The sequence below is a fragment of the Macaca fascicularis genome, chromosome 2 (assembly GCF_037993035.2).
Source record: "Macaca fascicularis isolate 582-1 chromosome 2, T2T-MFA8v1.1".
NCBI lineage: Eukaryota > Metazoa > Chordata > Mammalia > Primates > Cercopithecidae > Macaca > Macaca fascicularis.
In genome coordinates, this window is record NC_088376.1 from 158,061,599 (window position 1) to 158,084,426 (window position 22,828).

Here is a 22,828-nt window from a genome sequence, read left to right on the forward strand (position 1 = left end):
TGGTATCAGTGCTCAGTCGGAAAACAACTCCAGTCATTTTAAACAGGGAATCTCATCGACAGGGCTGATTGCAGAGGTGTTAGAAGGGCTGAAGGAGCAAAGAGCACCCAGTAAGGTTGGCCATAGGTTAGTAACTGCCGGAAGCTGCTGTCCCTGCTAGGACTGGAGGATGAAGAGGGCTCATGACCATGAGCCCCAGGAGGTGAAACCCAGAATCTTACACTCACTTAGAAGCATCATCTAGTGCTTCTGCCCGCATTCCATGGGCTGGAACTCAGTCACACAGCCACCTCTAGCTGCAAAGAGGCTGGGAGTCTACCTGACTCCCTGGCTACTTGAATGATGACTAGAGGGAAAGGACTAGGTTTGTGAACAATGAGTCTCTGCTACATGTGGGTACGGGAATCACTGTTGTTATGAGAGAACAGTGACCCTTTTGTAGAGGTATGCTTCAGGATATGTGCGCGTGTGTGTGTGTGTGTGCATGTGTGTATACACACACACTTGCCCTGGCACAATAAGACAGGATTGTTTTTAAGCTGAGTTCTCTGACCTCCCTCCTCCTGTTCCACTCTCACTCCCTCCCCATGCTATCCCTGGCCCTCCCCTCAGCTGATTTCTGTGTGTTCTGTTTGCAGGAGGCCCTGGCCCAGCCCCAGCCCTGGTGGAAGAGCCAGCTGTTCGTGTGGGAGCCTGTGCTGTTTGGGACCTGGGATGGTGTGTTCACATCCTGCATGATCAACATCTTTGGGGTTGTGCTCTTCCTGAGGACAGGCTGGCTGGTGGTGAGTGCTGAGCTAGTGGCCTGGGGCCTCTCACGGGCCTGAGACAGGAAAGCTCTGCCCCTCTTGGCATTCTACAGTGCAGGCCACAGATTCCTGAAGCACAGATACTCCTGAAACATGAAACAGAAGCAAGCACAGTGAATAGCTAGCATTGCTTGTTAAATGAGCATCCTACGAACATAGGCTTCTGAGGTTGCGATGGAAACCTCACGCTGTAGATTTAACTGTGGAATAGGAGCACAGAAGTCAGGGGTCATCATGGGCGGGACTCCAGATGGGTCAGAGAGATCATTGATGGCAATTTTGCCTCCAGCTTGTGGCCCTCTGTAGTTTTCCTGGTATTCTTCACTTCATCTTGGGCCCGCCCACAGGGTTGCCTTCCCCCACTGTACCGCAACCCTGTGGGTACGACTGTGCATGAGGATGCTTGGTCATAGGTGTGGGCCGCCTACCTCTAGGGATGGATCGCCTAGGACGCACTCTGCTGTGTGAGATCCTGGGGGTCAGTTCATCTCCCTCTGTAGAAGGAACAAAAGGCCTCTTCTTTAAGTCTTATGCAAAAGCATCCTAGGACCTTCCAAGCAGATGTGTGCCTGGAGCAGGTGTTCTCAGTCCCACACACAGTGCCATCTCATGCAGTGGGACTTCAGTAGACCACACAGGTGTGCAGAACAAAAGGCAAGCCAGTCACCATCTAAACATGGCTGAGCGCCTGCTGTGGGCCAAGCACTCCTTAGTGCTAATGGGATTACAAAAGACAAGACATGGCCTGGGGCCTCATCCCCTCTTCTCCTCCCCGCCCCGCCTCATGAGCTAACAACCATGATGGGTAGATATCACATTAGGAGAGTTCTCAAAACAGCATTAAGTCCCTTGGGGTGGAACAGGCTATGAGTGCTGCAGTCACTGAGGTGTCCAGGAAGGCTTCCTGGAGGAGATGTGGTTGAGCCAGGCTTTGAAGGGTGAGCTGGACTAGATGGGCGAAAGAGAGGAGGCCATTCAAGGTGTTGAATCTACTAGTCAGGATTCTCCAGAGAAATAGGCCAATGCCAGCAGGAGTTGTAAGTATATCAGGTATATATTAGCAGGTAAGGATTGATGCTGCAGTCTTGAGTCTGAAGGCTGGAAATGCAGGAAGAACTTCTGTGTTGCAGCCTGGAGGCAGAATTCATTCTTCTTTAGGAAACCAGTCTTTGCTTGTAAGGCCTTCAACTGATTAGATAAGGCCCACCCATACTATGGAGGGTAATCTCCTTTACTTAATTAAGGTCAACTGATAGTAAATATTAATCACATCCGAAAATCACTTTTACAGCAACATTGAGACTAGTGTTTGACTAAACAGTTAGTTGCCATAGTCTAGCCAAGTTGACATATAAAATTAACCATTACATGGGCAAATTTCGGGAGATATAAACTCCTTTATAGTGGGATGTACAGGATTCTTAGCCCCCATAAGAAGTCTGGGCAAGGTCAGATCTTCCTAAGCTCTCATTCTATGCCACACTCAGATCCTCAGCTCAGGGTTCAGCCTTAACCACAGCCAGGGTGGGTCTCAGATCAGCAGTGGAGCCCCTGAGCATTATATTATGAACACTGGAACAGAGTACAACTGACTTCCAGGGCAATTTTCCAGCTCATGTTAGGTCACCCAGCTCTTGAACTGGCTCTGCTCACTCCTAGTTCTCTCTCCAGCACCTGCAACACGTGGAGTCTTGACTATCAGGAGTCTTCCTTGCTTCCTATTGCAAAATATGTGACGTTACAGCTCCTTCTTAGATGTGCTGTGTCCATTTCCTCTCAGGAACTCTTGCTTTTCACACTGAAATGTATCTATCTACATGTGTTCATCTCCAGGCGTGCATGTGTTTGTTTATTCGCTCAACAAGCATTTAATGAACACCTATTTTGTGAAGGTTATGCTAAGCACTGAGAATATGAAGGGGAAGAAAACATGATCCTGCTCCGTATTAGTCCATGTTGCATTGCTATAAAGGAATACCTGAGGCTAATTTATAAAGAAAAGAGGTTTATTTAGCTCACAGTTCTGCAGAGTGTACAAGAAGCATGGCACCAGCATCTGCATCTGGTGAGGCCTCGGAAAGCTTTCACTCATGGGGGAAGGTGATGAGGGAGCAGGCGTGCCACATACCCAGACAGAAGGCAAGAGAGGTGCCAGCCTCTTTTAAACAACCAGCTCTCCTGCGAACGAACAGAGTGAGAACTCCCCCATTACCGTGGGAGGACACCAAGCCGTTCACAAGGGGTCCACCCCCATGACCCAAACACCTCCCACCAGGCCCCACCTCCAACAGTGGGATCACATTTTGACCTGAGATTTGGAGGGGATCCAAATCCAAACATCTAAACCATGCCATCCTTACCTGGAGCTCACAGTCCAGACGTCAAAACCGGCTTGGAAACAGACTCAGTTTGGCAAGTCCTGTGAAAAGCACTAAGCCCCGGCACTGGAGGAGCCCAGAGAAAGGGTTACAGGGCCAGCTTCCTGGTGAGAAATCCTAAACACAGGCCTAAAGGATATGCTGCAGATAACCTGACAAAGATAGAGAATGAGCAGGAGAGGCCTTCCAGGCAGGGAGTCAGCATAGGGAAGGGTGGGAGTGGGGAGAGAACTTGCCGCTGCCTGTTAGGCACAAAGCGAGATTAGGAGGCACCTTGTGGGGGCATCGGCAGCTCTGACTGTACTCTACAGTGCGAGTAGAGTGCGAGAGTCATTGAAGAATTTGCAGCCAGGACACTTCCCTTCAGTTAGAACTGCTTCCTGGCCTTGGCTCTTGTGGTGCTTGCTTTGTCCTTTTTAGTTGTCCTGACTCTGTGCCCTCACCCCCGGCCCCCATTCCAATGCTGTGGGAGGAGGGGAGGTGGTCAGTGCTCCCAGCAGGGAGCTGGCGGGGCCTTCTCGCCTAACCTAGTCTCGCTCCTTGCTATTCTGCTGCAGGGAAACACGGGAGTGCTCTTAGGCATGTTCCTGGTGTCCTTCGTCGTCCTGGTGGCCCTCGTCACGGTGCTGTCTGGCATTGGTGTCGGGGAGCGCAGCAGCATCGGCAGCGGTGGCGTCTACTCCATGATCTCCTCGGTCCTGGGTGGGCAGACGGGAGGCACCATCGGGCTGCTCTATGTGTTTGGCCAGGTGAGACCCGCGCCCGGGACACTTCCCCTGCCTGGCCCTCTGCCGCTTTCTTGTCCATTTCCTCACTTGACCTGGTGAGAGGCGAGGGTGGGGACGATTGCTCCATGTGACAGACGAGCAGGCTGGGGCTCTGAGGGGAACTCAGCAGAGAGCCAAGTCACCATCTGGGGCCTGATCCATTAGTCCAGCACTCCTTTCCCTCTGCCACTCCCGCCTCTGGGATGCCTGATGTGACCGCGGGGCAGGGCCTGGCCAGCACATTCTCGCTGTTCAATCTGGGGACCAGCGTGTATGACAGTGGCTGAAGCCCGGGTGGCAGCCAGGTGGTCTGGGCCCTGGGGTGCTTTTTTACTGAAAGCAGGTATTTTGCCTGTGCCAAAGGGCTTTGCTAGAAGCAGGCACTTCTCAAATGAGCTGGAGCTCCCCGACAGCATTTGATAGCTTGGGTGGCCTTTACAGGGAGGCCGGCAGCCCCTTGTGTGGACGCCCGGTCTGAGAGGAAGAATGTTAATGAGGAACCTGCTTCATCAGAATGGACGAAGGCACTCCGAAAACAAGCGAGTAGGGGGAAATCCTAAGGCTTTTTTAGCTAAAACACAGGCATGGTGACTTAATGCTGAGGGAACAAAGTACAGACATTAAGAAGCAGTTCTTTGTCAGCATTTCTTGGATTGAAAAAGGCTTTTATGAGAGTGCAAATGGTGGTGGGTGGTTGAAAAAACAGTTTAAAGAGAAGAATTTGTCTAAGTAAGAGTGTGCAAGAATCTCCCCAGAGAAAGCATCGGTTTTGTTTCTTTTCTTTTTAGGCAGCAGGAGCAGGGTGCTTCAGCATAAATACATCTGATTCTCAAACGGCACAGAGCCGCGTGTGTGCATGTGTGGGTGGTGGGGGTGCGTGTGTGTCTAGGACAGTGCAGGGAAGGCAAATGGATGGCCTCTGCACTCTTAAAAAGCACTTGCCTTGACTGCAGAAAGTTCTTTAAGTATAGTAGTTGGAAAGGGGAGTAATAAATGGTCAGTTTACTTTATTACCCTGGGGATTTGGGGTGTGTGTGTGTGTGTGTGTGTGTGTGTGTGTGTGTGTGTGTGTGTATATATATATATATTTTACTTCTCTGCTATTTTATAGCCAACCAGGCTGCAAGGTAGGCAAAGTCCTGCTTTCCCCCTCTCGGTGCAGACACCAAGTGAGCCTCTAGAAGCAGATGCCATGGGTGGACACCGGCGTGAACACCCCTGGACAAAGAGAGGGAGCTGGGCTGCTGAGAGTCCTCCTTATGTGGGCTGATTTGGAAAAAAGATGTTCACAAATAAGATGTTTTCTAAGCATTGGCAGCCACAGCCTGAGACACCATTGCACCAGCATCCCAGCTGTTTTGCCGCCTTTCCACTTGGGCCTTGGTCCCAAACATTAGAGTCCCCCGGTCACTTTCCTGGAGTGCCTGTGCTTTTAGCTGACGCAGGCCGGGAGTCCCTGATCAGGGTGTGGTTACTGTGTAATCCTTTTTATAAATTGCCGAGTTTGGATTGTTAACATTTTGTGGAGGATTTTCGTGTATATATTTATGAGGGATACTGGTCTGTAGTTTCCTTGTGATTCTTTGTCTAGTTTTGGTGTCAGGCTAATTCTGGCCTCACAGAGTGAGTTGGAAGGTGTTGCCTCCTTCTCTATTTTTTGGAAGAGTTTGTGAAGGGTTGGTGTTAATTCTTTAAACATATGGTAGAATTTTGCCATGAAGCCATCTGGTCCTGGGTTTTTTTTTGATAGAAACTTTTTTGGTTACTAATGGAATCTCTTTACTTATATAGGCATATTCTGATTTTCTACTTCTTCTTGATTCAGTTTTGATAGTTTGTATCTTTCTAGGATTTTGTCTATTTCTTTTTTCTTCTTCTTCTTTTTTTTAATCTGGGGGTTTTTTTGTTTTGTTTTTTTGAGACAGAGTTTTGCTCTTGCCTCCCAGGCTGGAGTGCAATGGTGTGATCTCAGCTCACCACAATCTCTGCCTCCCAGGTTCAAGCAATTCTCCTGCCTCAGCCTCCCGAGTAGCTGGGATTACAGGCATGCGCCACCATGCCCAGCTAATTTTGTATTTTCAGTAGAGACGGGGTTTCTCCATGTTGGTCAGGCTGGTCTTGAACTCCCGATCTGAGGTAATCCGCCCACCTCAACCTCCCAAAGTGCTGGGATTACAGGCATAAGCCACCACACTTGGCCATGAATTTGTTCACTTCATGTAGGTTATCTAATGCATTGGCATATTAATTGTCTATGGATTTTCTTATAATCCTTTTTATTTTTGTAAGGTTGGTGGTAATGTCTCCCCTTGCATTCCTAATTTAAATAATCGTCTGTTTCTTTTTTCTTGATCAGTCTAGATAAAGGTGTGTCTACCAAGAACTAATTATTGGTTTGCTGATTTTCTCTATTGTTTTTCTGGTCCCTCATTCATTTCTACCCCTAGACTCATTTTGAGAAGATGGTTTAATTTTGGGCTGTTATTGCTTTCCTTAAAGTAAGTCTCTTTGGTTTCAAGCATCCTTATTTACAACTTATATTGCAAATTTCCAGTGATGGTGCCATCATCTATTTAGCATCAACAAAGTATCTTATGATATTCACAGCTAGCTGCTGCTTCCTCTTCTTCAGCTGTGAATAATAACAAGGTCATAATGATAATGATGGTAGCTATTATTATTATTATTATTTTCTGCCCAGGCTGGAGTGCAGTGGCGTGATCTCGGCTTTCTGCAACCTCTGTCTCCTGGGTTCAAGTGATTTTCCTGCCTCAGCCTCCCAAGTAGCTGGGACTACAGGTGCGCACCACTGCGCCCGGCTTATTTTTAGTTTTAGTAGAGATGGAGTTTCACCACATTGCCCAGGCTAGTCTCAAACTTCTGGCCTTAGGTGATCTGCTCACCTTGGTCTCCCAAAGTGCTGGGATTACAGGTGGTAGCTATTGTTTCTACAACTCTATCAGTCAGATATTGTTCTAGGACTTTACATAAATCATCTCATTTAGTTCTTACAGTAACCTTCTGAAGGTTACTATCATTATCTGTGTTTCATGGAGAGGTTAAAACGCTTTCCCAAGTCAGCTAGGATTTGGCCTTAGATATTTTGGCTTCGCAGTTCATGCTCCTAACCACCATGCCCTTACAAGCCTCCTGAGGAGCTTCCCCTGCCCCCTACCCTGCCCCATCCCCTGTTGCTGGCATCTTTGGGCTAAAAAGCAATTTTAGATACAAACCAGAAAGATGAGATCCACTGGAGTTACTGGGAACAAAAGGCAGCATTTACAGCTTGGCTCACTTTGCATGAGCAAATTGTTCTACTGCTAGGAAAAAAAAATCAGTTTGGAAGCTTCAGATGCAAATGGTCCCATGGCATCATCCTCTGCATGTCAGAGGCGTCAGGTACCTGGGAAAATGGTGCCCATATTAATGGTATTCATTGCTACATTTTTGTCATTTCTTTTCTTTCTTTTGCTCAGATAATTTTGACCATGAGGAGTCCTGTTGACCTGGCCAAATACTGATGAAATAACCTCACTATCACACATCACACTCTTGGTGTTTAGTAAAGAGGAAGTTTGAGTTCTGAGATGAATGCAGGAAAATATTAGTCTCTCTCTCTCTCTCTTTCTCTTTCTCTCTCTCTCAGAAATGATTGTCATTCCTTCACATTTCTTGGGCTTTCCACCTCACCCTAATATGGATAGAAATGTTTGTCATTATGGGATGCTGGAATAACTGTTAAGCTAAGTGTGTAAATTTGGGGGATGCTGACAAACAGGACATGTGCCTAGTTGCAAAGTGAGCTGATCTCACTGAAGAATGGGGCTTTGTTCACAAGCTCCTCTCAAATCCAGAAGTTGTATTACTCTCTTGCCTTTACATGAAAGTGCTGGAACTCATGGAGCCTGCTTCCCAGAGCACCTTTTATATGATCAGCATATCACAAAATATTTATCGAATGCTTGCAACATACTTAGCAAATGCAAGTACTTGAAGAGGTACAATCAGCATAAACAATTTTTTAAGATATTTGCATTCTTGGTGGTGGGGTGAGCAGACAAACTTATGTGCATGACATGATAATAGAATATGGAACCAGATAATTAATTGTATGGCCCTAGCAGTTTGCTTACTATTTATTCAGAGGTTGAGGAATTCATGGAAAAGGAGGGACTTGAATGCATGAGGCCCTAATAGAATTTGTTCCCAGAGAATGGCAAGGGCAGGGCTACAGTGATAAGAGTGACCAGCTGGCCCTGGGGGCAGTGAAGGACAAACCCGAGGAGAGAAGGAGGCTGAAGCTGAGGAATTAGGAAAAGTGAGACTGATGTTATTTTCAACAATTTGATTTGAAATGATCTTTCAAATATTTCCTAAAAGATAAAATCATGACACTCAGGCAAATATAAGAAAAACATGTGCCAAGGATTTCATTTCATTTTTATTTTTTTAAAAAGATTATATAACAAATATTCATAGGAAGCCTCACCTGGACCAGGGATTTTATTTATGAATTAATAGAGGAGCCAATAAGATGTTAAAGAGCAGTTGTGAAGGATGCTGGGTGGATAGAGGTCAAATTTGTAAATTCATAGTTAGGCAGTTGAATAAATAAATGTTAGGATAAGATTGATGGGTTAGATAGAAAACCAGCTAATGTCTTACAGGACAACAAATCCTTATCTTTTGGGTTATATGTTCCACTGGACAGAAGTTATTTGCATCTGTACTGGAAAAAATCCATAAGGTAACATGTAACTTTATTAAATCTGGGGCATATAATGCATTTAATCAACAGCAAATAGTAAGTACAATGAAGTACATTCACCTAGATAGTCCTTGGGTAGCCTTTGTCACATATGACATTGAAAAAGATGTGCCACTCACTTTTTTTTTCTATTGCTAAGTTTTAGATAATTTTAAAAATAATACTGACCTACAGAGAAATGAAGAAAAATCTGGTTTACTGCAGTGCCCTTTTAAGGCTCTGTAGATGGGACCTCCTGTGTGTTCTTGTTCTATATTTAGTACTTGAATAACTCGGACCGAGAAATCTGGAGGCCTCTTTGGCCCAGTGTCCCATCTTCTTCCTCCCATAGTCTTTTCATCTTTGTTACCACTGACAGCCGGCTCTCAGCTTGGGTTCCTCCTTCATTCTTTAGTTGAGATGTAGACAAGCAGAAATGGGGCCTGAGGCAAGTTCACAGGTGGGAAGGGCTGCTTTAACCCCGTGCTGGTCCCAGGCGCTGAGCCTCGGTGCCAGTGAGCGCATCCGATGGGGGTGCAGGGTTCTCAGCGCTGAGTGGTTCTGCCTGTGGGCCCATGCCTTTCTGTCCTGCTGACTCTTCTACCTGGAATCGCGTGTCAGTGTGTTGCAGGTGCCATGTACATCACCGGCTTTGCTGAATCCATCTCAGATTTGCTGGGCCTCAGGAATATCTGGGCTGTGCGAGGAATTTCAGTTGCGGTGCTTCTGGCCTTGCTGGGCATTAACCTCGCGGGTGTCAAATGGATAATCCGCCTCCAGCTGCTGTTGCTGTTCCTGCTGGCTGTGTCCACACTGGACTTTGTGGTGGGTTCTTTCACCCACCTGGACCCAGGTAAGCCTTTCGGAGTCCAGTATGTGGCCTTATATATCTTCACTGCTTTATAGATGTTTGTAGGGTGAATTTGCCAACCCCATCTCCCCCTAACCCCCATAGGCTTTACCTACAATTGCTGTGGGCTGTTCCTGGATCAGGTGAGCGGGTGTGTCTTAGAGCAGCTTCATGAGGTTGGAAGCTCCTCTTCACACAGACGTCGCCTAGCACATTTTCTATGTGTCCTTTTATTTTCTTGCTATTAAAAAAACCAGGCCAGGCACGGTGGCTCATGCCTGTAATCCCAGCACTTTGGGAGGCCGAGGCAGGTGGATCATCTGAAGTCAGGAGTTTGAGACCAGCCTGACCAACGTGGTGAAACCCTGTCTCTACTAAATAAAAAAATATATATATTATTTAGCGAGATCTGTTTGATGCTAAAGCTGTTCCCTGAGGTGAGAAGCGGGGCCTGTTTTTGCATGATGACACGGTGTCTTTCTGTGACAGCAACTCTGCTTTTCCCTTTGGAGGCCACCCCGATGTGCCTCTACACAGTCCTGTCTTTTAGAAAAATGTTGGTTGTGGGAAGGTCAGCATTTGGTTGGCATCCACTCATCTGGCCTTATTACTTCTGAGCATGTTAAAATCTTCTGTTGGAAAATTGTCACTCCTCTGAACTCCCTGAGTATCCCCTACTCTCTGACATCCTAGTCCCTCCCCAGGAACCTTCAGACGGCCCAATGATCCGGCACCTAAAGGGTTAACCCTGGGGTCCACTCTTTGCTCGGGGCCAATGTGATGTCCATGCTGATCACCTGGAGCCCAGGCCTTGCAGCTTGCTAAATATTTGACGCATCTCCAGGAAGGAAACGGTGATTTTTTTTTTTTCCTGGCCGTGTACCACCCTGCAGAGATGGCCCATATATGGAGGGAGATTGCTGGCCTTTGGCCCATCAGACTGTCAGTGAAGGAAAGACAGAGTCCACTCAGGGTCCCTGATTCCTGGTACTTCCCCCTCCAGTGACACAGTTGCTGGAAGAGCTTAATTAGTTAAATTGCAAGGCGATACTACTGGCTTCTTTGAAACCTCACACTAGCCTGATGTATTTTCCTTCTTCTTGATTAGAAGTTTTCTTGGCTGCTCTTCTAAGTTACTCCAAATATTTTTCCTTCCTTCTGGTCAATACATTAGTAGAGTGTAGTGTGAAATGAAATTTATTTTCAGTCATTCCCATAGCAACTGGCCCCTCAAGAATCTGTTTTTGGTATCACTGATGTTTCATATGGGATATTTTCTTTGTGGTTAAAAATCCAAACTGAAACCAAACTATAAACCTTCAGAATGAATTTAGCAGAGTGATTTCAACTCTTAAAAAATGAGGACATATACATAGACATTTGAAAAAAAGACTGGAAGGAACTATGCCTAATAGTGACTATCTTTCTGTTGAGATTCTATGTGGCTAAATTATTTTATTTCTACTTTTCCTTCCATTGACCAGCGTTACTATTTTTTTTTAATTAATAGATTTACTTTTAGAGCAGTTTTAGGTTTATGGAAAATTAAGCAAATAGTACAAAAGTTCCCACATACCCCTTTTCTCCCTCCCCCACCACAGTTTCCCCTATTATTAATATCTTGTATTAATGTGGTACATTGATGGGAAGTGATGAACCAATATTGATATGTTATTGCTAATAGTTTAGGGTTCATTCATCGTTACACAGTCTATGGATTTTGACAATGTACAATGTTATGTATGCAACATTACAGCATCATACAGATGAGTTTCACTGCCTTAAAAATTCCCTGTGCCTTGCCTCTTAATGCTTCCCAACTTCTGGCAACCACTGATCTTTTTACTGTTTCCATAGTTTTGCCTTTTCCAGAATGTTGTATAGTTGGAACCATACAGTATGTAGCATTTTCAGTTTGGCTTCTTTCACTAGTAATATGCACTTAAGATTCCTCCATGTCTTTTTCTGGCTTGATAACCCATTTCCTTTTATTGCTGAATAAAAAGAAACTGGATGTAGCACAGTTTATCCATTCACCCACTGAAGGACATCTTGGTTACCTCCAGTTTTTGGCAATTATGAATAAAACTGATATAAACATCCATGTTCAGGTTTTTGTGAGGATACATTTTTAATTCATTTGGATAAATACCTAGATGCATCATTGTTGGAGCATATGGTAAGACTATGTTTGCAAGAAACTGTCAAACTGTCTTCTAAAGTGGCTGTACCATTTTGCATTCCCACTAACAATGAATGAGAGTTCCTGTTGCTCCACATCCTCATCAGCATTTGGTATTATCAGTTTTTTTGTTTTTGTTTTTGTTTTTCAGTAATTCTAGTAGATGCCCAGTAATAGCGCATCATTGTTTTAATTTGCAGTTCCCTAATGACATATGATATTGACTGTGTTTTTTATGCTTGTTTGCCATCTGTATATTACCTTTGGTGAAGTGTTTGTCAAGATCTTTTGCCCTTTTAAAAAACTGGTGTTTTTTTTTTTTTTTTTTTTTTCCTATCATTGAGTTGTTTTGTTTTGTTTTGAGACAGGGTCTTGCTCTGTCACCCAGGCTGGAGTACAGTGGCATGATTTTGGCTCACTGCAACCTCTGCCTCCCGGGTTTAAGAAATTCTTGTGCCTCAGCCTCCCAAGTTGCTGAGATTACAGGTGCACATCATCACACCTGACTAATTTTTTGTATTTTTATCAGAGATGGGGTTTCACCATGTCGGCCAGGCTGGTCTTGAACTCCTGGCCTCAAGAGATCCACCTGCTTCGGCCTCCCAAAGTGCTGGGATTATAGGCATGAGCCACCATGCCCAGCCACCATTGAGTTTTAAGAGTTCTTTGTATATTTTGGATTCAAGCCCTTTATCAGATGTGTGTGTTTTGCAATTTTTTTCTCCCCAGTCTGGGGTTCTTTCATTCTCTTAACAGTGTCTTTTGCAGAGCAGAAGTTTTAAACTGTAATGGAGTCTATCTTATCAATGTTTTTCCATGGATCATGTCTTGGGTCCTTGTGTGCTATACCTAAAATCTCTTTGCTAAATTCCTAGATTTTCTCATTCTAGAGGTTTTGTTTGACATTTAGGTCTATGATCCAGATTGAATTAACATTTTGTGAAGGGTGTAAGATGAGTGTCCTGATTGTTTTGGGTTTTTTGTTTTTTGTTTTTTTTGGCACATGAATATCCAGTTGTTCCAGCTTCAGTTGTTGAAAAGACTCTCCTGTCTCCATTGAGTTGCTTTTGTGCTTTTGTCAAATATCAGTTGACTGTATTTGTGTGTTTCTGGGCTCTCTTTTCTCTTCCATTGCTCTGTTTGTCTATTCTGTCTCCAATACCATACTGTCTTGATTACTACAGCTTTATAGTAAGTCTTAAAGTTGGTTAGCATCTATCCTCCAACTTTGTCCCTTTTTGCCAGTGGTTTTTTGGTTTTTTTGGTTTGTTTTTGAGACGGAGTTTCACCCTTGTTGCCCAGGCTGGAGTACAGTGGTGCAATCTTGGCTCACTACAACCTCCGTCTCCTGGGTTCAAGCAATTCTTCTGCCTCAGCCTCCCAAGTAGCTGGGATTACAGGCATGCACCATCACATCTGACTAATTTTTGTATTTTTAGTAGAGACAGTGTTTCACCATGTTGGCAAGGCTGGTCTCGAACTCCTGACTTTAGGTGATCCACCCGCCTCAGTCTCACAAAGTGCTGGGATTATAGGTGTGAGCCACCACACCTGACCAGTGTTACTTTTAAAATCAGAAAAAAAGTTTTTTAAAGTACACTTAAGCCTAACTTTATTTCTTCCCATTTCTTTAAATATAAAAAATGAAACAATTCCAAACAATCCTGAAATGTATAATGTATAATGTAAAAATGTAAAAAGTAAAGTAAAGAATGAAAGTCTCCTCCTTCACTCAGTTTCTCCACTTCTTTCCAGAGGGAGATTGGTCCATGTATTAGTTACCTATTATTGTCAAACAAATTACCCCAAAATTTAGTGGCATAAGATAACAAGAAACATTTGTTATCTCTGGCCTTTTCTGTGGGCCAGTAATTTGGGTGTGACTTGGTTGGCGGCCCTGGATCAGAATCTCTGGTGAGGTTCAGTCAGATGTCCTCAGGGGTTGTGGTCATCTGAAGGCTTAATTGGGGCTGGAGCGTCTCACTGGCAAGTTAGTATTGCTTCTTGTTAGGAGGCCTCAGTGGTCCATGTGGTCCTTTCCTGAGAGCTGTTTTAGTATCCTTAAGACAAGGGGTAACTGACTTCTCCCAGAGCAAACAATCAGAGAGAGAGAGAGACAGGCAGAGAGAGAGAGAGAACAGAGAAGATGAGAGCTTTTTTTTTTTTTTTTTTTTTAAAGAAGGAGTTTTGTGGTTGTCACCTGGGCTGGAATGCAGTGGCGGGATCTCAGCTCACTGCAACTGCCACCTCCCAGGTTCAGGTGATTCTCCTGCCTCAGCCTCTGGAGTAGCTGGGATTATAGGCACTTGGCATCATGCCTGGGTAATTTATATATTTTTAGTAGAGACAGGGTATCACCATGTTGGCCAGGCTGGTCTTGAACTCCTGACCTCAAGTGATCCCCCTGCCTCTGTCTCCCAAAGTGCTGGGATTACAGGCTTGAGCCACCATGCCCGGCCTAATTTTCACCTTTTCAATGGAAAAGTGTCAAAGAATTTGAAGGCACATTTAAAAACCACAATAGTTAATTTTAAAATCAGGAAAATGTTATAAATACACTTAAGTCAAACTGTATTTTTCTCTTTATTTTTATTTTAAAGACAAAATCAACGTCTTTGTTTCATAAAAATGAAAAAAATTCTGAAATTTTTCAAGTGAAAAGTGAAAGTTTCTTCCCTTCACTCCATTTTCCCACTCCTACTCCCCAGAGGGAGATCAGCACATAGCTTCCCAGTCTATTTTCTATACATGCACAAGCTCACATGCACACGTGCCTGTACCTAAACACACGCAGCACGGCTCTTTGTAAAAGTATAATTAAATTCCACATTGTTTTGCTACTCCCCACTCTTTAACATATCATGGATATCCTTCAATGTCAGTACATTTAGGATTTCCTATTCTTTTAAAACACCCACATACCATTCCATATTAGAGGTTTAAAATACTTTACATTTAAAGATTAACTTACTGATGAGTATTTAGATTTTTCCAGTTTGTTGCTGTCACAAATATTGCTGATGTGTACATTCTGTACAAAAGTTTGAGCTAATTGCTGCAGGATCTTTGCTTATAAATGGAATTCACAGGACAAAGGTCAAACACTTTTAAAACTTTGTTAGGTTCTACAAGATTGCCTTCCAACAAAGTTGTTGCATTCTGAATGACCACTAACAGGAGCTAAAAGTTACTGATTCCCCATACCTTGGAAAAGATTGAAGGGGCTCAATTTTTCAAGTTTCTGTCATGTGATGGGCAAAAAAATGTAACTTTTTCTTTTAATTTGCCTTTCTTGAAACATTAATGAGGATTTTTTTTTTTTTGTATTTTATTCCCACTTGTATTTTTTTTTTCTTTGAATCATTTATAATCTTTCTCTGTTTTTGCTTTCTATTTCCCTATTTTCTTTTCCAGATTTCTTTTTCTACAATCTTGTTTTGCTCTCCCTGTCAGGTGCTGCCAGCTTTCTCCAAATGTCTGGTAGTCCTTGGCTGCCCATCCATTGTTGGTAATGAGGCACCACAGAGCTGATTGGGAGTTCCATCCACAACCCGAGTGGGTGGCAGTTGTGACAGGTGGGCATCACAGTAGGGTGATCGGTGGCAAACTGCGTTGTTTCATTGGAAGTCTCGCAAATGTTCGTTTCTGCAGGTCTTTCTCTGGTATAGTCATATTCTCCAGAGAAGAATTCTCTCATCTCCTGCCAGGGACATGCCCAGCTGCCTCAGTTCGGGGAGCAGAGTGGAGGTGGGTGAAGGGGCTGGCAGCCTCATAGTCAGGTGCAGACTGTCATTCGTTAGATGCTTTTCCCTGGCACACCCTTCCCTCCAGTGTGTCCTTCCATCTCAAGTTGTCTTCCCCTGTCACCCTCACTCTATGTCTTGTCTCTCATCTCATCTCCAAACTTCCCATAACAGTGGGTCCTCCTCATCGCCCTCACTTCCTCATCTCCTGACTTTTTGATCTGCAGCCTGGCAACCTGGGCCCCTCTTCCTTTCTTCACCTCCTGTCCTGTCCTTCCAAAAACAAGCATCATTGCATAAGGCTCTCTGAAGACACAGAGCTTCTTCACTGTAAAAAGCTAAATAGCATGAAAACTTAATTTAAACAAGACCCTCTCAAGAATTTGTTTGGCTTAAAGCTACTAAAATGCCATTCTGTTGGCTCATATTTTCATTTATGTAAGATGAGTGTCATGCCAAAATGATTTTATTGCCATAGAAGTCAGGCAAATATAGAGGAAATACATTTTAGAAAATAAAGTGACATGTGGCACATTTGAATTCTATGTTCTGCTTTTAAAAATGAAATCATGCCTCTCCAAGCTTAAGTTTTTGGTTATCTAGGAAGACGGTAGCCTGGTCTCTACAGGGTTCCACTCCAGAGCCCACATTGCACACTCTCTGCCCTGCCATGGCACTCTGCCATCTGTGGGAAGTGGGTCAGTTGGGCCAGGCCAGGCACAGGTCCATCTCACGCTGAATGTAGCAGACGGGAGCTGCTTCTGCTGGCTGAGGGAGGGGGCTTGTGCTTGGCTGTGAGGACAAGGTCACTGCTTTGGAGCTGTAAAAGGGGTGGGGCAAGCATGACGGCCTCTGCTGTCTGCTGAGATTCCTTTGTCTCAGGTGCCCATAATCTCCTGATCTTCAACCCCCGGACCTTGACTCATTTCTTATTCTTGAAACTTTTTGCACTGTTGACCACCCATGCTAATTTGAAATGGTCTCTTCCTATTTATTCCACAACACAACACTGGCTTAGCTCGCTTCTTGGTTTTCCTGTTCCCTGATGTGGGCAGGGAGGCCACGGGGCTCAGTCCTCTGCTATCACAGCATTGTTTTTGTGCCTTTTTCCTCGGAAATAAACTTCCACCATTGCTGCACCAGTGCCTCTCCCCTGCTTCTCCAGCTTTCTTCAATATAGCTCTCATATCGCCAGCTCCTGTCGGATTTCTACCTGGCTGTCTGGTCACCATCTTGAATTCAAGTTTAAAATTTAAAAAACTGAATTTCTCACTCCTCTCTTTACTTAGTCTCTTCTTCCCCAACTGCCCTTTCACCAGTTAATCAACAAGCCAAGAATCAGCTCATCATCCGAGGCCTATCACCATTCCCCAAGCCTGGAAAACCTGGAAAAGAACTTTCATTTCTCTATCTAGTTTAAGCTCTTCTATCCTTTACAACCCCACAGTTCTCACCTTAGATCAGCAGATGTCATTTCCTCTGTGGGCCGTTTAGACAATGTCCAAATCCGAATTTATCCCTTGAGGATCTTCCCTTTGGTTGTCCCCAGCCATTTCCTAAGGGTGACTGACACCTATGCACTGAAGCCAGGTCAGTTTTCCTACAACAGTACTTTGTCTCGGTCACTCTCCAGCTTAAACAGCATCAGTGTCTTTCTATTGCTATAGGACAAAACCCAAACCCATTCTGTTTGCATTCAAAGAGCCACGTGGGCTATCCCTAAATTAATTACCCATTTGGTTGGATCTCCAATTCAGGCCCTTTCTGAACAATTCCCCCCAAAACATGTTTATTCACTGATTTATGAAGCATATGAATACAGCTCTGCTTCTAATTCTGGAATTCTCTTCACCATGCTCTGTTGGACCTAAGTTCTTGCTCTTGGATGAAGTAGTTCGGGAAATTGTACACGAAGAAGGCATGGTCTAAAATCCCGGATCCCCTGTGTGGTCTTGAGCCACGTTAGATGTTCTGAGCCTTGGTTTTCTCATTGGTTAAAAACAAGGATGAAAATCATATTTACATCTCCAGGCTGCCTTCCTGACTGCGCATGGCTGCCAGGCCCAAGGCCCGTGGAGATCCTTTGGGTGAGGGGCTGTAACAGTCTGCTCGGGCCACCAGGGACTTTAATGAGGACGTTTGGGACTCTGGTTCCTTGTTAAAATTTTTAAGGCTGGGCACAGTGTCTAACATCTATAATCCAGCACTTTGGGAGGCCGAGGTGGGTGGATGACCTGAGGTCAGGAGTTTGAGACCAGCCTGGCCAACATGGTGAAACCCTGTCTCTATGAAAAATATAAAAATTAGCCAGGTGCGGTGCATGCTTGTAGTTCCAGCTACTTGGGAGGCTGAGGCAGGAGAATCTCTTGAACCCAGGAGGCGGAGGTTGCAGTGAGCCAAGATTGTGCCATTGCACTCCAGCCTGGGCAATAGAGGGAGACTCTGTCTCCAAAAAAAAAAAAAGGTTTAAAAATGTACTGATGAACACTTCCAAGTATATAGGAAAGAATGTAACAGATATTCATTTCTCCACCACCTGAATTTAATGGATATTATTTTGCCAGTTTTGCTTCAGAGCTCTATTTAACATAAAATAAATAAAGTATTACAGATGTAGTTTAAGCTGTACCTTCACTGACCCCCTGCTGTCCCCCAAGGGACCACTGTCCGGAGGCTCATCTTCCCCATGTGTTTTTATTTTTCTACCATATGTAGATGGCCCTAAGTGCTGTCTGCTATTGTTTAGTGTTTGAAAATTTCATATACATTGTATCATACTGCATGGATCCTTTCATTTGATACATAATTTGAAAGGTGAATGAATGATTTTGCAATTTGCTTTCTTTCACCCAACGTATCTTTGCAATTTATCCATGTTAGTGCATGTCATGGCGCTTCATTCATTTTAACTGTTCTTCGTGTAAGGGAGACCCAGAAAAGTTACTGAGTGGTGAAGGTGGTGTGAGAGGGGTTTGCACAGGGCACCGGGGCTCCTGGCACTCCCCGTGCAGTCGGAGAGGCAGGAAAGACTTTTTAGAGGAGATTCCCTGGGAGCTGTTAAGGGGGACGGAGGCAGAGGCTTTGTCAGCCACCCAGCGGGGCTTGGGCTTTATTTTGGGAGCAGCGGGAAACCTGACTCAAGTTCACATTTAGAAAGATTGCTCTGGTCCCAGTACAGAAACTGGCCTTGGATAGGGATGAAGAAAGGAGGCAGGACTCACTTGAGAGGCTGCTACGGCAACCCAAAAGAGCCGGGCAGGGCCTCTGGGGTGGAAAAGAGATGAGATGGGGGTGGGGCATGGGGTGAGGCCAGGAAAAGGGATAAGGCTGACACGTGGCTGGCTGGCTGGTGGCTTCATGTTCTGGGACTCGGGAGGAATATGGCAGCTGGAACAGGTGTGGGGGAAATGGCGAGGCTAGTATGAGAGGTCAGCTGAAGATGGTGGCCCAGAGCTCGGAGGTGTGGTCACGGCTGGGGTGAAGCACCCTCAGCGTGGGAGCAGTAGAAGCGCTGGGCTGGGCGAAATGCTTGGCAGCGTGTGCTGGTTTGGAAGCGGAAAGAGCCATATTTGTTGAGTGAATTTGATTTACCAGAAGAGGCGTTTTCAGTGTTCTATATATTTTTTAAAAAACCTCTCTGACAAAATTCCAAACATACAAAGTGGGTAAGCTAAAAATTAATATTCTTTACCCAGAAACACACCCAGAATCTCCCCAGGTGGCTGTTCCATTCGGGATGCAGGGAACACATGGATGTTTTGGCTGCTCTCTGGGCCTCTCAGTTGGCCTGCACTGTGGCTACGGAGGGCCAGGCCTGGGGTCTTCCTTCCACGGTGCTGGCCTGTTGTAGGTATTCAGGAAATATTTGTGCAAGGAGCGAACACACTGCATGGAAGACTGTGAGGCCTGACTCAGCGGCCTCTTCTGCCTGGACAGGTGAGGATGGCTCATCCATGGGTGCCTGGAGGGAGCCCTCCACGCCCCCGTGGGGAACACCTGCCTGGGTCCCCCTTCGCTAGGGCTCTGTTATCCTCCTGAGATGAAGCGCCAGCAGTTAGCTATCACCAGAATTGTGTCCTCCCAGCGGGGCGTGTCCCTGAGCCTCCCTTGCGGCTCCCTTCGCTGTGTGATGGAAGAGCATCTGCGTGGCTTTGCCAGGAAGGGTCTTCTGGGCTCCGGTGAGCTAGAGCAGCCTGGAAGGGCCCTGCAGTGCCCAGGATGGCCTCTGTGTGGAGTAGTGATTCTGACTGTTTGTTTTCTGGCCTCTGATGGCTGGAAAGGCTCGTCCCAGGACAGCTGGCTCAACCCTTCCTCGCTGCCCACAGAGGTACTAAGAGGAAACACTCTTTTGTGTGAAATGGCTGTGGGATCCTGGCGTTCACACTCTGCTTCTGGGCTGGCGGGTGGGTGGTGCTACACAGCAAGGCCTTCCGCACGCTCTCATGTGACTTTCGTGATGACGGTGGCAGGGAGGTGTGCTGGGTTGCTCAAAGAAGCAGGACAGTGACTTAGAGAGGTGAAGTAACTTCAAAGCCCAGGCTTAGTCTCCAGCCCCTTTCCTGGCCCAGCAGAAAGGAACAAAGTCTCGGAATAGCTGATGAACTGTTTAAGTGGGGGCCCCAGCTTCGCAGCCTGGCCTCCATCCCTGGGGTTCTTAACCCTGTCTGCACATCAGAAGCACCAGGGAAGCCTCAGGTGCGGAGAAAAGAATCCCAAGCTCCACCCCAGACCAAGTAAATCAGCACTCTGGGGTGGGCCTGGTGGTCTGTATTTTCAAGTGCTCCCGGTGCTACTGTGCAGCCAGGGTTGAGAACCTTTGCCTTTCAGCCTCTACTCATGCAGGCTCTGCTCTGTTATCTGCAGAGATGGGCACCCAGGCTCAGTGGAGGAAACCAAAGCAATCCAGGCCAAGTACCTCATAGCTCAGGCTGGCAACACCCTGGAGACAAGACTGTCATCCCGTTTACACTGGACACGGGCTCAGGGCCGGGACTGGAACTCTTCTTCAGTTAGCCCCTGATGTAAGGACTGACTCCTTTTCCTCCTGTGTTTCCCACTCGACCTGCACTCAGCTGAGGGCCAAAAGTACAGCAAACACCTGCTTAGTTTTGGATACGGATGTGTGCGACGAACTGGGAAGGAGCGCCAACTCTGTGTCAGGCACTTTGCATAGATTATTTATCTTTGAAACAACTGAGTGAGATGGGTGAGATGGTTATTGCAGTTTTACAGACAGGGAAGTCAAAGTCCCAGAGAGGTTATGCAACTTTCTCGAGTTTGCATAGTCCATGGTTCATCCAGGATTGAAACCCAGAGGCACCTGACTCCAAAGCACCTGCTTCCCTGGTGCTCCCTGGCACCTGCTGGCTCTGGGGTGCCCTTGGAGGAATGTGGTGAACTCCTTACTGCTTCCTTTCTCCTTTCGGATCAAGGGGGTCTGAGAACCTGCCAGTCTCTGCTGGGCCCGTTCATGCCTGGTTAAAACTATTAGGGGTGAGCTTCTTGAAGGGAAAGCAGGAGATGAGGTGTGGACTGTGAGGACCAGCAGCTGAGGTGGCTAAAACATACCTCCCCAGTGCCACCAGGAACAGAGGCCATAGACACGCTCAGTTCAGGACCAAACTCAAGTCCCAAGTCAGGCAGGGAATGGTGTCCGGCCGGGCAGGGGCGCTCCTAGTTCAGCCCACCGGGCCTCAGCAGCACCTCCTCCTGGAGCACACAGGGTAAGGCCAGCTTGGGAGCCCAGCCGCTCGGCCCCAGCCCTCTGCATCCTTGGTCTCAGGCAGTCTGACCCCAGCATCACGGAGAATTTCTGCCCCTTTTTTGGATGATTCCTTGGAAGGTTGTGTTAATCAGAAGTACAAAGGGATCACAGGGCCCCTAAAGAGGCAGCAGACCTGCTGGAATTTGTGGCCACAATGAAAGAGATGGGAAGCACCAAGTAGCATTTCTTTTTTCTTTTCTTTCTTTTTTTTTCTTTTTTTTTTAATTTCTGAGACAGGGTCTCACTCTGTCACCCAGGCTAGAGTGCAGTGGTGTGATCTTGACCCACTGCAGCCTCGAGTTCCCCTTAAGCGATTCTCCCACTTCTCAGCCTCCTGAGTAGCTGGGACTACAGTTGTGCACCACCATGCCCAGCTAATTTTTGTGTCTTTTGTAGAGATGGGGTTTCGCCATATTGCCCAGACTGGTCTCGAACTCCTGGGCTCAAACAATCCCCCTGTCTTGGCCTCCCAAAGGGCTGGGATTATAGGCATGAGCCAATGTGCCCGGCCCCAAGTACCATTGCAAACCTTTATTAGGCTTCTCTGGTTTTGTTTTTTTTTTCCTTTTTCTTTCTCCCCATCCCTTTCTGACTCTTTTTCCTCTTCCTCTTTTTCTGGTTCTGATCTCTTTCCCTCTGCCTCTATTCCTGGCTGGACCCTTGGGATGAGCTACTGGGTGGGGGTTTCTGGCCAGGCCTGGGATGCTTCCTCTTACTGCCCTCATTCCTCTTTGTGAATCACCATTATGTGTATGTTATTTACTACCTAGGTAGGTTCTTCTTGTATTGCAGATGCCGATAATGAGCAGGTGTTTGGAGGATCCAGAGTGGGTAGCATTGATGGTTTAGTCTTGTAAAGTTTACTCATTCACTTGGTCCAAGCGCAACATAGGCCAGTCACCATGTCCCGCCTGCCACTTGGCTGTGGCAAGAAAGTTCTTAAGACCCAAAACAATCTGAATCTGGAAGTCCTTGCTGGTGCTAAGGGAGGGATGAAACCCAGGAGGTAAGGTTGGGCTGGTGGATCCACACCGTGCTCCTGTTGCTTTCACCCTCTGTTGGCTTTGTCTCTGGTGACGTGATCTAAGGGACGCTGCTGGTGGGATCGATACTGGGATTGTAGAAAGGTGGTTTCACTGGGGGTTCCAGGCTGTGGACACCAGGAAGCCATGAGGAGAAAGACCCCCTCAGCAAGGCCCAGGACTTGTGGACTTTTGGATGGAAAGAACTTCACTTGCAGATCGTTATCATGTGTAGTCAGACGCTGCTTATCTGTAATAGTGAGGACAGTGGTAGCTAACCTTTACTGAGCATTACTATATGCCAGGCACAGGTTTTTTGTACTTTATATGTATTAATTCATTTAACTCTTACAAAAGAAGTAGATACTATGATTCCCATTTTACAGTGGGGAAGCGGAGGTGGTGAGAGGTGAGTACCTCACCTACCATAGGTAGAGTTGAGAATCAAGTCACACTGGGTGCAGTGGCTCACCCCTGTAATCCCAGCAGTTTGGGAGGCCAGGGTAGGAGGATCACTTGAGCCCCGGAGTTTGAGACCAGCCTAGGCAATACAGTGAGACTTCATC

General features: G+C 46.1%; 1 protein-coding gene across 4 annotated transcripts in view; it reads left to right on the top strand.

Annotated features, from left to right (window-relative positions):
* SLC12A8 (solute carrier family 12 member 8) overlaps nt 1-22,828 on the top strand; it is a 130,082-nt gene that overhangs the window by 21,624 nt on the left and 85,630 nt on the right. For 3 of the 4 annotated variants that reach the window (XR_010584636.2, XM_005547929.5, XM_074033264.1), the window contains 3 exons: nt 639-785; nt 3,745-3,936; nt 9,323-9,554. Coding sequence is in view for 2 of the 4 variants with exons in the window: in XM_005547929.5 (XP_005547986.3) it covers nt 639-785; nt 3,745-3,936; nt 9,323-9,554 (571 nt within the window). In the remaining 2 variants the exon portion in view is untranslated. The remainder of the gene's footprint in view (nt 1-638; nt 786-3,744; nt 3,937-9,322; nt 9,555-22,828) is intronic. The other variant, XM_074033263.1, reaches the window with a different exon arrangement.